Source organism: Lepisosteus oculatus, chromosome 3 (assembly GCF_040954835.1).
Source record: "Lepisosteus oculatus isolate fLepOcu1 chromosome 3, fLepOcu1.hap2, whole genome shotgun sequence".
NCBI lineage: Eukaryota > Metazoa > Chordata > Actinopteri > Semionotiformes > Lepisosteidae > Lepisosteus > Lepisosteus oculatus.
This window is the reverse complement of record NC_090698.1, coordinates 8,622,882-8,638,206: the sequence shown is the minus strand read 5'-3', so window position 1 is coordinate 8,638,206 and position 15,325 is coordinate 8,622,882. Positions and strand designations below refer to the sequence as shown.

Genomic DNA, 15,325 nt, shown 5'->3' with positions numbered 1-15,325 from the left:
CAGGCAGGTCCTATTAGAGTGATTCCTTGATTGGGAAAAGGTTGAGGCAGTAATCAGGCCTGGGTGGGGCTAGAGAAATTGAACTCCACTTCCCAAAGATGTGATAAACCACAGTTGAATTATGTTTTAACATGGGGGGGGGCAGGCAATCACTTTTTCCCCCCACACAGGGCCATGTAGATTTGGATTCCCCCCCTTAATAAAACTTTCATTTTGTGTTTCTTTGTCTAATACTTCATTTTGTTTGATGATCTGAAACTTTTTTTGCATGTTTGTCACACTGAAATCAGGAAGGGTGCAAACACATTTTCACACCACTGTACATGCAAATGGTACCAGGCTGATATTAACTGATCCAGCCTTGTAGAGGAACATTACAGGTCAAAGCACATGTCAAAGAAAGGAGAAGTGGGAGGGGGGGGGAAGCTGTTTGGAAATATGCAGGTGTCCAAATCAGGTTAAGATTAACTTAAATGAGCAGCAGCAGCTGCTAACTACAGATGCATAATAGCAGTATGTTCAGGTCTTATCAGCCCTCAACTGAGAAACAAAGGTGGAGTTCAGTAATACTAACACTAACATAGAAGCAGATGGTACTTAACACATTATGGACTGTAACTATTAATCTCAGCACTAAGCAAGAGTAAACCAAACTAAGTGAAAAGAAAAACAGTTTATTGCTCATTCACATCAAGTCAGTTCATGGGTTTGTGTTGCTTCCTCCTGCACAGGACTGTCCCCAGCAGAGCAGCAGAGACCAGCCCCACCGCAGTCACCACACCAGCCAGGATCACAGCCTCCACAGGCAGGCCTGGAAAGAAAGCACAGAGGAGCCTCAGCAAGTGGGCACTGCCACAGAGAGGGGCCAGCCGACATGACAGCACCTCCTGCCAGTACCTGTGGACTTGCCCTCCTCTGCTCTTAGCTGGGAGCTCCGGCCTTCTGCCTCCACTGGCCTCTCAGCAACCTGCTCTTGCAGCACAAACACGGGACCCACAGTGGCATCAGCTTCCCACTCAGGAGCTGCAACAAGAGCAGGACAAGCCTGGCTGTAGACCACACTGCTTGACCCCCACTACCCTGAGGAGATCCATGCCATGAGTGGCAGAGCAGAGGTGCCTTACCCCCAGTAGAAGCCAGGTCCCTCCTGCTCCTGTCACCCCAATACCTGGATCGTATACTTGGCACACAGCTGGAGTCACAGCAGCTGCAGACCTGGTCACTCCCATCCACTGATCTCCACCTACAGCAGGGACACAGGGTCAGAGCAGCTCCCTCACCTGAGCACCAGCTGGACACAGCAGCCCCCTGCCTCCTCACTGACCTGCTGCCCTCAGTGTAGCAGTCCTTGTTCAGGGAGTCCACACTCTGGGAAGCAGGAGTCACCTTCAGGTGGCAGGTGATGTAGATCTGCCAAGAGCACGAGTGGATCAAGCTACACCCAGGCCTCCATCTTGGGCTTGTAATGGACATGCTGTTTTAAGAACCTTCTGCTTTCATAGGTATCAGGATCAAGTACTCACTGAGCTCCTGGCATCCTGATAGAACCTGAAGGCATCCAGCTTCATCTGCAGCTTGGTGTCCTGGGTTCTTATCATGAACTGCGAGCTGGAGCCTGTGGATTTGGCATCAGTCAGGCACCTGAAAGGAGAGAAGGCAGTGTAGAACTGGAGAGACGGCAGGCAGTGTTCACTAGCTCAAGCCACCCGAGGTCACACCCACCCTTTGTTCTCAATGAAGGAGTAGCTGGGGGTGGAGGTCTGGTCAGGGACCAAGGTGGCCACGCAGCTGTCCACAAAGAGCCGAAGGGGCTGGTGGTTGGCCTGGGTGACGGAGGCTTCGATGTTCAGGACGTCCCCCAGGTAGAACACATTGGAGGACCTCTGGGAGCGCCAGTCATCTGGATGGGAAGGGAACCCCAATCTCAAGCACAGATCCCATTGATCCAACTGCACCGGCTGTACAGTCACACCATGCTTCATCTCAGGGGAGACCTACCACTCATGAGGCTCAGGGAGAAGTCCAGCAGATCCTCAGCAGACTTGGTGGAGGTGTAGGGGACCCAGGTGGGCTTCAGGGCATTGCTGCTCACATTGTGGAGCCTAGCAGACAGGAGGCAGGTGTCAGCAGGGAGTCAAGCTCCAGGCAGACAGCCCTGCTGCTCCTCCAGGACTCACCTCATGTAGTGACACTCGATACCCACAACAGCACCATTCGTTCTCACTATGGGGGTGTTGGCCAGCGGCTTCGGGGTGTAGTTGAGAGAGAAGCTGTACACCAGTTGCTCGTCCACGGTCTAGACAGATCACAGATCCAGTCACCCAACAGCCGAGAACCCGAAGCTGCCCAACGGCAGAACCACTTACACTCAGCACACTGCGACACGCCTGCAGCTCAGCCTCGAAGATCAGGAGCTGCGCCGCAGTGTCCTGCCTGGTGACCGCACAGTCTCCCAGGCTGAGATCCGAGGCGTTGATCAGCTGCCCGGTACCGAACAGGTCTGTCTTGACCTGCACCACGATCGTACTCTCCCCGCACTGCGCCGACACAGCCCGGATAACCTGCTGCTTCTGCTGCCGTGGCAGCAGAGGCGAGTCCAGAAAGGCGACCCCCTTGCGCCTGATGCCGGATTGGATGTTAGCGCGGGCGCGCCATTGCGCAGCATCACACAGAACTGCGAGGAACAGCAAGGTCAACAGCCGAAAGGCAAGACCACTAGAAAACCACATCTTGAAATGAAAACAACCCGCAAAACCACGATACCTGCTGTTTGCGAGCTCCTTGCTTTTAAAGCCACCGAGACTTTCGCGCGTGATGACGTTCAGGTTCGTAGAGTGAAGATTTTCACGAGGACCCGAACTCTGTCAGCTCACACGCAGGAGGACAGGATATGGAATCCACCCCGTGGAAAAGCCAGTGTAGTTAAAGCGGAGGAAGATCGCGGAGACTAATTTCTCTTGAGCAGACTGCTGATTGTTTACAAGGAATATTATAAAGTAGGATCTTCGCTATATTTTGCGGTCACGGTATCTAATAGTTCCTGTTACAGCTGTTGCTTCTGACAAGATGTACAAAATAAATAAGATAAGAGCTAGTCCCGAAACGTCTGAATTTACATAAATTCTAAGATTATTATTGAATTAAAACTGTGAATGTCTCCTTCTGCCAAAATGACCATTGTATAGTTACAGTCTTGTAAATGATAAAACTCCTTCTGCTTCGCCGGTCAATTTGGAGGAAAAGCGCTGGGTGAACGATTTCAAGAATTAAAAGCCTAAAACGGGAGAAAGGGAGAAACTCGTCGTGATATTTCCTTCTCCGGATCTGTGTGCAGTGCAGACACGCTTTGTCCCAGCGAACATGTCGGACAAGCGCGGAGCGCAGACAACTGTTCTCACACCTTCCGATTCAGGAGTGAAACAGGCGCCTGGCGTTGCTGCTCTTTACATTAGCAGCCGCGCTTGATCGTTTGCAACAGATTAAAAACGGGCTGCACGCATGCTTCTCTGTTAGCATTGCTGCGTTGCAGCTCTGGGGTCCTGGGTTCGATTCGTGGTGGGGTTTGTTCTGGAGGAGATTGCAAGCTCTCCATTTTCACCCCACCGTCCAAATACTGTACGTGCTGTCACGGTGAACGGCCGGACTAACTCCCCCCCGCACGTCTGATGGTCCACTGTGTGTCGGCTTAGGAACCGGCTGGTCTCCACTTTCTGTTGGGCTCAGTGCTTTCCAGTTCTTTCATGTAGACGAGCTGTTGAGAAATCCTACTAATTATTAGTTTTTCTTGTGACACTCAACTGTGCATCGCCCATTTTTCTTGCTTAAGCCTGTATTTTACACCCAAAAGAAACATGCGTAGCGTCATAGGAATTGTGTAATACATCTATAGATTTTCTCACATTTTTATCCTGTACAATGTTGCAAGGGAAGCTGAAGCCTATCCCAGCAAGCAACAGGCCCAAAGTGGGGTACACCCAGGATGGGACACCAGTCTATTGCAGTGAATATTGGAAGGTAGTGTTTTTTTTAAATGGTCCAATAAAACAATGAATTTCCGATATTGCACACCCTTTTCAAATCAGATTTTTTAATGCAAACTTACAGTGCCCTCCAGAATTGTTGGCACCCTTGGTTAAGATGAGCAATAAAGGCAATGAAAAATTCTTTGTTGTTTATCAGCTTGATCTTACACTGAAAATATGAGAGAAATCTAACCTTTCGGTGAGGTAAAATTGTTCAAAGAAAAAAAAATATTTTAAAAAACAAACATTTCTCTCAAAAACACACATGTCACAATTACTGGCACCCCTCCCTTTGCCAAGATAACAGCACTGAGTCTTCTCTAATAATGCTGGATGAGGTGGGAGAACACATACTGTATAAAGGGATCTGAGATCCTTCAGAGTCCTTGGTCCTCGCTTGTGGACTCTCCTCTTCAGCTCACCCCACAGCTTGATTCCGTGGTCAGTGAACCATGTCTGTGTGGATTTGGAGGTGTGCTTTGGATCATTGTCCTGCTGGAAGATCCAACCACGACCCAGTCTTAGCCTCCTGGCAGAGGCAGCCAGATATTGACCTAAAATCTCCTGGTATTTGATGGAGTCCACGATGCCGTGTATCCTAACAAGATTCCAAGGCCTTTGGAAGATAAACAGCCCCACAACATCACAGATCCACCACCACACTTCACAGTGGGGAGAAGGTTCGTTTTCTGCATGACCTTGACTCTTTTTATGCCAAACCCACCTCTGGCGTTTGTTGCCAAAATGCTCTATTTTTGTCTCATCTGACCATAGAACCCGTTTCCAATCAGAGTTCCAGTAATACTTCGCAAACTCCAGGCGCTTACTTTTGTGGTTTGACGACAGCAGGGGCTTTCTTCTGGCAAGCCTTCCAAATGGTTTGTTGGCACAAAGGTGGCGTCTAATTGTAGTTTTGGAGACTTGGTGACCCCAGGATGCAACCAACTCCTGCAATTGTCCAACTGTGATCCTTGGAGAAAGTTTTGCCTCACAAACCGTCTTCTTCACTGTGTGTGTGGGCAAAATACACTTGAGTCCTCTCTCAGGCAGGTTCATCAGAGCTCCGGTTGTTTGAAACGTCTTAATGATTGCCCTTATAGTGGAGATGGGTATTTTCAGGTGTGAAGCAAGTTTTATAACCGTTGCCCGATTGATGAAGGTCTGTCTCATTTAATTTTTGTGTTCTCTGGTCTTCCCCATGTTGATGGATGACTGAGGGTGTTTGTCCTGCCTGTTACCTCATATTTATACCACAGTGAAACAGGAAGTCAAGGATGACCACTTAAGAGTTCCTAAAGACTCAGGTGTACTTTAAAAAGGTCAAATATGAATGGGAATATATGTCAATTAGATTTTGCTCTTAGGAATTTCTAGGGATGCCAATAATTGTGACACCTGCATTTTTGAGAGAAAAAATTAAGGCTTTTTTTCCTTTGACTAATTGTACCTCACTGGAAGGTTAGATTTCTCTCCTATTTTCAGTGTGAGATCAAGCTGATGAACAAAGATTTTTCATAGCCTTTATTGCTCATCTTAACCAAGGGTGCCAATAATTCTGGAGGGCACTGTAAGTTTGCATTAACAATTCTGATTTGAAGAGGGTGTGCAAGTACCATTTGTTACCCAGCAACATTTGAAAAGGGTCTGAATACTTCTGCAAGGCACTTTTGCTGCTGTCAGGGACACAGACAAGCAGTAGCGGATTCTTAGTAAGGTCTCTGGTAAAGAACTGCCAGCCACTGACAATGACTGTTGGAAGTAGTGTACAGACATTCCTGCCCCCAGCGTTCATCACAGGCATTTCGTCTTCACAAGATGACATGATACACGATGCACCGACCTCGTGGTAAAACATTAAGGACCGGGACTGGTCTGGATTTCAGGCAGCCCATTTGCGTAAGGTGACAGAGTGAGGGAACTGACCAGGGTCCTGAAGTGCTCCAGCAGGCAGCATTAATCTAGCTCTACCTACTCAGTCAAGAATAAAAGGCAACAGGTTAATTAGCAGCCCACTTCCAGCTCTCACTACTGACAGGAGTATTTCACTACAAGACCACTGCTCTTGTGACTCAAATTTGTGAACAGGCACTAAACGGACAAGTCCTTACAGATTGATAAACCCATCATCTACAGGCCAAGCAACACCCTCGAGCTGGGAGCAGGGGTGTAGCCTAGATGGAACTAGAGAAGAAAGCCCAAGTACACCCCAGCAAGCTACAGTTCTTCAAATTGGAGAGGTGCCCCTATGCTGGCAGGACAGCCAGTTAGAGCCCAGGCCCACCCACAAATCAATTCCTGGCTCCACCCCCAAGTGTAAGCACTTGAACATGAAATTTGGAAAACACTGATCCCCACTGAGAGTCTTCCAGCTTCTTCTGAGCGTGCTGGAAGAGCTAAAGAAAGCAAATGCAGGCACATAGGATGTAAACAAGGGGTGATGCAATTGTGCATGACTACACATCCACACAGTAAGATTAAAGAGAATGATGGAACTCTCCCAAAATCAGTACACTTTGGGAAGAGAGCTCACAAGAAGGTAGTGGAGAGGGAATACAGAAGAGCAGGGATTGATACTGAAATCCACAGGGACTGGAAGGGGCATGAGGGAGGTGGTATATAGTCATGCTTGTCTGTTCTTTAACAACAGACACTGCTCAAGCAAGTAGAAATCAGGGCTAGGATAAAAAGAAGGAATTACACAGATTAGCTAAATGTGGGAAGGAAGCTTAGCTGGCTGTCAAAAACCTAAGCAGATCCACATCTTTCCCAAAGAAACAGCCAGGAATCTAGCAGCTCACCAGCACTATGATAGTCCCAAGGAACACACTAAAACAATACTAAGCCACAATAAGTAGAGATCAGTGCAAATCCTTTATTCACACTCCATGCACAGCTTGGTATTCTGGATCTGAGGTCTAGATCTCCACACAGCCACCAGCACCAGAGCAGAGACCACAAGCACAGTGGAGGCAGCAACTACCAGCAGCCCATAGCTCAGGAACCGAGGTGCTGGGGAGAAAAGAGCTTTAGTCAGTGGTCAGACACAGGGAACAGGATCAGACACTCAGCCTCCAACCCCCTCCCTCACCTTCAAGATGGGAATCCACTTGAGCCAGAGCTGGAAGCTCGGATCCAACCAGGATCACTTCCCCACTGGACACCAGTGCCGTTTCTCTGGAGGAGTCCTGTGCCACTTGAGCAACAGCTCTTCCTGCAAGAGGAAGGGACACCAGCATGAGGAAAGGATACACAGCTGACTGGCACACAACCGCCCTGTCCCCAGAGAACTCACTCCTCCTGCCACAGGTGGGCACACAGCGGTCAGTAGCAGTCGGCTGGCACACTGCCGCACTACAGTGGATGAACACCTAGAGAGCAGAACAGAGCAAGGGTCACTGCACAGCCCAGGACCAGCAACCTGCTCCTTCCCCAGAAGCTGCTCCCTACCTTCTCCATCAGAGGCACCTGAGAGGCAGGATCCACAAAAGTGAACATCTGAATCATGAAGCGCTGGTAGTGCGTTGGGTACGGCAGCCCTGAGGAGCCACCCACGGGGATCAAGGTGGTCTGGTAGTTGTCATCTCCATAGGGACACCTGCAAGGACAGCAACAGGGAGGGTGAGCCCGCCACAAGGGGACACTACCGAGACAAGCCAGTCTGAGCCACAGGGGTCAGGTTACCCAGCAACCAGAAGGCTCCAGCTGGGCTGGCTGAGAGGACTGGGAGTGGAAGTGGCCCAGCAGTCCCCCAGGGTCAGGACAATGTTGGGGTCAGTCCTGTTCAAGATGTGGACCTCCACATACACAGGATCCCGCAGCACCTTGGTCACAGGGTAGTCCAGGTCACTGTAGTAGGAGTCATACAGCTCTCCTGAGGAGAAGAGCAGCAGCGGGGTTCAGCAGAAGCCCCACACACTCGGCTCACACAGCCCAAGGCCCGACAGCTACCTCTGGCAATCCTGAGCTCCACACGGAGAGGTCCTGGAGACACTGCCGGAAGGGGTGGGGAGACCGTGTAGACCACAGCCCGCACTGGAACAAGGTCATCGTCTGCATACCTGCACTGGAAGAACAGCCTGGAGAGAGAAGCAGGCAGTCATGGGATCCAGCAAGACCAGAGCACTGTGGGAAGCAGCAGCTGCTCACTCACTTGTAGAAACTGTCCCTTGTGATGGAGCCAGCAGGTCCCCCAATCACAGCAAATGTTGAGGACATCATGTTCTCATACACCACAGCACCACCTTCAGTCTGGAGGAAGGACACATGAACAAGGTCAGGAATCACCACAGGAACAACATCCTCAGCTGAAGGATCAAGCCCCTCACCTTCATGCTGGTGCCACAGGCACTGACTGGGAACTGGAACATGGCAAAGCCAGCAGTGGTGCTAACAGGGCCACAGGGGGGACTCCTGCCCCCCTGCAGGCTGACTGAACCCAGGCTCAGCTGAGGGCTGGTGGCATTCTTGGACACGACCACCACAAACTGGCCATCCCTGGTGCACTGGACAGTCACTGGAGGAAAGCAAGAGCTGGTAAACCAAGCCTGTTAAGCTCATCATAGAAGACGCTCAAGATCCCAAAACCCACCTTCATTCCCATAGTAACAGCGATTTTGGCTGGTCACATCAAAGCAGCAATTTTTAGCTTCACAGTCGCTTTTACCGATAGTCAAGTTACCACATGCTATCTTATCACCGTCATTAACCAGGCACTTCTGAACCTGAGCTACAGACCAATCCAACACCAGCAAAAACAACACACTGTACAACCCCATCCTCCCTCTGATCATGAACTTCTCCACCGTGAAACTCGCCGAGGAACTGCAAACAAGCGGCGCTCAGCTCCTGAAATACTCGCTGCGCCCTGATCGGCTGAGGGCGGCGATTGGAGGGCTGTAGGGCCGGAGCGCGCGCACGAGGATTTCGGACACTCGGAGGGTCGTCAGACTCAGCTGATTAATCACGGAGCGTCCTGTTCGACTGGAACGAGCTATCACGCGCGTTAGACCTAGGTCTCCGACTCAAAACTAAATATGTGTGGCGTCTATTGCTTCTTTTAGTGATGACCTCGTCTCGATCCCTGAATGACTTGTTGTGTTTAGCCAGACGTAGCGATGATTGCCGCTTTCCCTTTTGTATTAGGCCTCGTGAAATCCGACTGCCGCTAGCTGAGATTTTTGTTTTTCCACTTTTCTTTTTGCTTTTAGCTAACTCGCTATTAGCGGGAGAGTGTGCACTTTTGAAATGTTGTTCTGTTTTTCCCTTTTTCGCGTAGACTCTGGCATTGCAGATTAGATATCATGCGGGTTAGACTAATGTATCTGACTCAAAACTAATTTATGGCGTCTGTTAGGGTAACCATATTTTGTTTTTCAAGAAAGAGGACGTGGGGACGAACATCGACACTCGACACATGCCTCCAAAGTAATGAATCTTTATTACTTTTTCTAATCAAAAATCAATTTAAACTCTAATTTTTATTAATCTTCTTAGTAAACTTTTAAACACTTGCAGGGATGCTCTTTCTCTTCCATATTGGCAAACAAGGAAAAAAAATATAGCCCTATTTTTAAAAGTTTTTTTTTCATTTTAACAAAAGTCTTAACATCTGAGGAAAAAATGAGGACATCATAACTTTTGCAATCAATGAGGACTTCTCCTAAATGATCGATTTGGCTCTACCTTTATTTCTATAATTCATTTATAATCGTCAATTGATAATGTTTTAGGCCAGGCGTTTAACTTATTAACGTTCATTTGAATTTGAACAGAAAAGACGCAGAGTACATTATACTGCGTTTTTGCGCTGTATTACTAAACATCGTTGTTACTCTCCCCAACGAGCAGAAAAGTGAGATGTAAGAATATTTCAACATGAATTCGTCCACTGGTTTGGCGCGAATGTTTTCTTGAAAGAGCGCTAGAAAAACACGCGGCGGCTGTGACAGGGGCCAGGCGACTCTCCCGGCCAGCGGAGAAGGTTAAAGCCGCGAGTTCAGCGTTTTGTGCTGAAACCCCGGGGGAAGACTGGGTCGACAAAACCGCTAGAATACCGGGTCTCTCCCCTTGTGAAAGAAACATTCGTTTCCTTGTGACCGGTATGAAGCTGGATAATACGATACCCGTTTGTGAGTAAAATTCTACTGCTCCTGGGAAGGGCAGGAAAAATCGCTACCAGCACAGACGAGAATCTCGGTCCCTAGCGTCCCCATGTAGTTTCACAGAAATTCCTACATTTTAATCCCATGTTCTACTGCCCAAAGGGACATGGATTCGTCCAATATACGTACATACACGGTACAGGGAAAATACGGCTATACGTAAAAATACTGAAACGCTCTCGGCTGGGTCTTTACACCCACCTTTGATGTCCAAGAAAGGGATCTGTATGCTAGATCTCCAACCATTTATGTATAATGATCATATACATTAGAATTTCATTCTAGACGAATTAAGGACCACATCTGTGCATTTAATAGGTGTATGTTCAACATCTTCTCCTCAATAGATGAACAGCCCTAAAATCCTCTCTCCAAGGCTAAGGTGGAGATGGCACAAGTGCTCCTGCACTAGTGGGACTCTCCTCCAGGCAAGCTTGAAAGGGCAGCTGTTGTTCCCCCCGATTTGATGTCCCTGCTCTTCTGCCATTGAGCAGATACTAAGGAACAAGCCTGAGACTCCCACAGGAACAGCTGGTGTTCTTCCAAACCGCAGGTAGAGTCTGCTGGAGGAGCTGGAAGAAGAGTGGCCATAGCCTCAGACAGCACAGCATCCATACCCAACCCATACAGATCCCCCCTCCAGCACAGCAAGAAGCAGCTCATGGCAAGAGACCCTTTGCAACCAGTTTATTGCTCATTCACATCAAGTCAGTTCATGGGTTTGTGTTGCTTCCTCCTGCGCAGGACTGTCCCCAGCAGAGCAGCAGAGACCAGCCCCACCGCAGTCACCACACCAGCCAGGATCACAGCCTCCACAGGCAGGCCTGGAAAGAAAGCACAGAGGAGCCTCAGCAAGTGGGCACTGCCACAGAGAGGGGCCAGCCGACATGACAGCACCTCCTGCCAGTACCTGTGGACTTGCCCTCCTCTGCTCTTAGCTGGGAGCTCTGGCCTTCTGCCTCCACTGGCCTCTCAGCAACCTGCTCTTGCAGCACAAACACAGGACCAACAGTGGCATCAGCTTCCCACTCAGGAGCTGCAACAAGAGCAGGACAAGCCTGGCTGTAGACCACACTGCTTGACCCCCACTTTCCCGAGGAGATCCATGCCATGAGCGGCAGAGCAAGGGTGCCTTACCCCCTGTAGAAGCCAGGTCCCTCCTGCTCCTGCCACCCCAATACCTGGATCGTACACTTGGCACACAGCTCGAGTCACAGCAGCTGCAGACCTGGTCACTCCCATCCACTGATCTCCACCTACAGCAGGGACACAGGGTCAGAGCAGCTCCCTCACCTGAGCACCAGCTGGACACAGCAGCCCCCTGCCTCCTCACTGACCTGCTGCCCTCAGTGTAGCAGTCCTTGTTCAGGGAGTCCACACTCTGGGAAGCAGGAGTCACCTTCAGGTGGCAGGTGATGTAGATCTGCCAAGAGCACGAGTGGATCAAGCTACACCCAGGCCTCCATCTGGGGCTTGTAATGGAAATGCTGTTCCACAACCTTCACAAACCCATAAAAGCAGAAGGATCAAGTACTCACTGAGCTCCTGGCATCCTGATAGAACCGGAAGGCATCCAGCTTCATCTGCAGCTTGGTGTCCTGGGTTCTTGGCATGAACTGCGAGCTGGAGCCTGTGGATTTGGCGTCAGTCAGGCACCTGAAAGGAGAGAAGGCAGTGTAGAACTGGAGAGACGGCAGGCAGTATTCACTAGCTCAAGCCACCCGAGGTCACACCCACCCTTTGTTCTCAATGAAGGAGTAGCTGGGGGTGGAGGTCTGGTCAGGGACCAAGGTGGCCACGCAGCTGTCCACAAAGAGCCGAAGGGGCTGGTGGTTGGCCTGGGTGACAGAGGCTTCGATGTTCAGGACGTCCCCCAGGTAGAACACATTGGAGGACCTCTGGGAGCGCCAGTCATCTGGATGGGAAAGGAACCCCAATCTCAAGCACAGATCCCATCGATCCAACTGCACTGGCTGTACAGTCACACCGTGCTTCATCTCAGGGGAGACCTACCACTCATGAGGCTCAGGGAGAAGTCCAGCAGATCCTCAGCAGACTTGGTGGAGGTGTAGGGGACCCAGGTGGGCTTCAGGGCATTGCTGCTCACATTGTGGAGCCTAGCAGACAGGAGGCAGGTGTCAGCAGGGAGTCAAGCTCCAGGCAGGCAGCCCTGCTGCTCCTCCAGGACTCACCTCATGTAGTGACACTCGATACCCACAACAGCACCATTCGTTCTCACTATGGGGGTGTTGGCCAGCGGCTTCGGGGTGTAGTTGAGAGAGAAGCTGTACACCAGTTGCTCATCCACGGTCTAGACAGATCACAGATCCAGTCACCCAACAGCCGAGAACCGGAAGCAGCCCAACCACAGAACCACTTCTTACCTGCAGCACACTGCGACACGCCTGCAGCTCAGCCTCGAAGATCAGGAGCTGCGCCGCAGTGTCCTGCCTGGTGACCGCACAGTCTCCCAGGCTGAGATCCGAAGCGTTGATCAGCTGCCCGGTGCTGAACAGGTCGGTCTTGACTTGCACCACGATTGTACTCTCCCCACACTGCGCCGACACAGCCCGGATAACCTGCTGCTTCTGCTGCCGTAGCAGCAGAGGCGAGTCCAGAAAGGCGACCCCCTTGCGCCTGATGCCGGATTGGACGTTAGCCCGGGCACGCCATTGCGCAGCATCACACAGAACTGCGAGGAACAGCAAGGTCAACAACTGAAAGGAAAGACCACTAGAAAACCACATCTTGAAATGAAAACAACCCGCAAAACCACGATACCTGCTGTTTGCGAGCTCCTTCCTTTTAAAGCCACCGAGACTTTCGCGCGTGATGACGTTCAGGCTCGTAGAGTGAAGATTTTCACGAGGACCCGAACTCTGTCAGCTCACGCGCAGGAGGACAGGATATGGAATCCACCCCGTGGAAAAGCCAGTGTAGTTAAAGCGGAGGAAGATCGCGGAGACTAATTTCTCCTGAGCAGACTGCTGATTGTTTACAATGAATATTATAAAGTAGAATCTTTGCAATATTTTGCGGTCAAGGTATCTAATAGTTCCTGTTACAGCTGTTGCTTCTGACAAGATGTACAAAATAAATAAGATAAGAGCTAGTCCTGAAACATCTGAATTTACATAAATTCTAAGATTAATATTGAATTAAAACTGTGAATGTCTCTTTCTGCCAAAATGACCATTGTATAGTTACAGTCTTGTAAATGATAAAACTCCTTCTTTATTTTCGTTCGAATGTTCTTCTGCTTCGCCGGTTAATTTGGAGGAAAAGCGCTGGGTGAACGATTTCAAGAATTAAAAGCCGAGAAAGGGAGAAACTCGTCGTGATATTTCCTTCTCCGGATCTGTGTGCAGTGCAGACACGCTTTGTCCCAGCGAACATGTCGGACGCGCGCGGAGCGCAGACAACTGTTCTCACACCTTCCGATTCAGGAGTGAAAGAGGCGCCTGGCGTTGCTGCTCTTTACATTAGGGCTGCACGCATGCTTCTCTGTTAGCACTGCTTTCCTGAAGCTCTGTGGTTCTGGGTTCGATTCGTTGTGGGGTTTCTTCTGGAGGAGTTTGCAAGCTCTCCATTTTCACGCCACCGTCCAAATACTGTACGTGCTGTCACGGTGAACGGCCGGACTAACTCCCCCCCGCACGTCTGATGGTCCACTGTGTGTCGGCTTAGGAACCGGCTGGTCTCCACATTCTGTTGGGCTCTGTGCTTTCAAGTTCTTTCATGTAGACGAGCTGTTGACAAATCCTACTAATTATTAGTTTTTCTTGTGACACTCAACTGTGCATCGCCCATTTTTCTTGCTTAAGCCTGTATTTTACACACAAAAGAAACATGCGTAGCGTCATAGGAATTGTGTAATACATCTATAGAATTTCTCACATTTTTATCCTGTACAATGTTGCAAGGGAAGCTGAAGCCTATCCCAGCAAGCAACAGGCCCAAAGTGGGGTACACCCAGGATGGGACACCAGTCTATTGCAGTGAATATTGGAAGGTAGTGTTTTTTTTAAATGGTCCAATAAAAGAATGAATTTCCGATACTTGCACACCCTTTTCAAATCACATTTTTTAATGCAAACTTACAGTGCCCTCCAGAATTGTTGGCACCCTTGGTTAAGATGAGCAATAAAGGCAATGAAAAATTCTTTGTTGTTTATCAGCTTGATCTTACACTGAAAATATGAGAGAAATCTCTCCTTTCGGTGAGGTAAAATTGTTCAAAGAAAAAAAAATCCTTTTAAAAAACAAACATTTTTCTCAAAAACACACGTGTCACAATTACTGGCACCCCTCCCTTTGCCAGGATAACAGCACTGAGTCTTCTCTAATAATGCTGGATGAGGTGGGAGAACACATACTGTATAAAGGGATCTGAGATCCTTCAGAATCCTTGGTCCTCGCTTGTGGACTCTCCTCTTCAGCTCACCCCACAGCTTGATTCCGTGGTCAGTGAACCATGTCTGTGTGGATTTGGAGGTGTGCTTTGGATTATTGTCCTGCTGGAAGATCCAACCACGACCCAGTCTTAGCCTCCTGGCAGAGGCAGCCAGATATTGACCTAAAATCTCCTGGTATTTGATGGAGTCCACGATGCCGTGTATCCTAACAAGATTCCAAGGCCTTTGGAAGATAAACAGCCCCACAACATCACAGATCCACCACCACACTTCACAGTGGGGAGGAGGTTCGTTTTCTGCATGACCTTGACTCTTTTTATGCCAAACCCACCTCTGGCGTTTGTTGCCAAAATGCTCTATTTTTGTCTCATCTGACCATAGAACCCGTTTCCAATCCGTTTCTGTCTCATTTAATTTTTGTGTTCTCTGGTCTTCCCCATGTTGATGGATGACTGAGGGTGTTTGTCCTGCCTGTTACCTCATATTTATACCACAGTGAAACAGGAAGTCAAGGATGACCACTTAAGAGTTCCTAAAGACTCAGGTGTACTTTAAAAAGGTCAAATATGAATGGGAATATATGTCAATTAGATTTTGCTCTTAGGAATTTCTAGGGATGCCAATAATTGTGACACCTGCATTTTTGAGAGAAAAAATTAAGGCTTTTTTTCCTTTGACTAATTGTACCTCACTGGAAGGTTAGATTTCTCTCCTATTTTCAGTGTGA

General features: G+C 49.2%; 3 protein-coding genes across 3 annotated transcripts; all 3 read right to left on the bottom strand.

Annotated features, from left to right (window-relative positions):
* Window positions 1-654: 654 nt before the first annotated feature.
* Window positions 655-12,930, bottom strand: LOC138216040 (zona pellucida sperm-binding protein 3-like). The gene is made up of 9 exons (XM_069187631.1): window positions 12,568-12,930; window positions 2,178-2,296; window positions 1,999-2,102; window positions 1,723-1,900; window positions 1,524-1,641; window positions 1,325-1,410; window positions 1,125-1,243; window positions 898-1,023; window positions 655-811 (listed from the first exon to the last, which is right to left on the bottom strand). Exons 1-9 carry the CDS (start codon window positions 12,928-12,930, stop codon window positions 696-698), a joined length of 1,329 nt encoding a protein of 442 aa, XP_069043732.1. The 3' UTR covers window positions 655-695.
* Window positions 6,875-8,865, bottom strand: LOC107075330 (zona pellucida sperm-binding protein 4-like). The gene is made up of 9 exons (XM_069186629.1): window positions 8,611-8,865; window positions 8,348-8,535; window positions 8,173-8,270; window positions 7,971-8,098; window positions 7,704-7,893; window positions 7,470-7,617; window positions 7,315-7,390; window positions 7,111-7,233; window positions 6,875-7,031 (listed from the first exon to the last, which is right to left on the bottom strand). The coding sequence occupies exons 1-9, from the start codon at window positions 8,810-8,812 to the stop codon at window positions 6,895-6,897; spliced, it is 1,290 nt and encodes a 429-aa protein (XP_069042730.1). The 5' UTR covers window positions 8,813-8,865; the 3' UTR covers window positions 6,875-6,894.
* LOC138233414 (zona pellucida sperm-binding protein 3-like) lies at window positions 10,856-12,454 on the bottom strand. The gene is made up of 8 exons (XM_069186630.1): window positions 12,376-12,454; window positions 12,197-12,300; window positions 11,921-12,098; window positions 11,722-11,839; window positions 11,521-11,606; window positions 11,321-11,439; window positions 11,094-11,219; window positions 10,856-11,007 (listed from the first exon to the last, which is right to left on the bottom strand). The coding sequence occupies exons 1-8, from the start codon at window positions 12,378-12,380 to the stop codon at window positions 10,892-10,894; spliced, it is 852 nt and encodes a 283-aa protein (XP_069042731.1). The 5' UTR covers window positions 12,381-12,454; the 3' UTR covers window positions 10,856-10,891.
* Window positions 12,931-15,325: the final 2,395 nt, after the last annotated feature.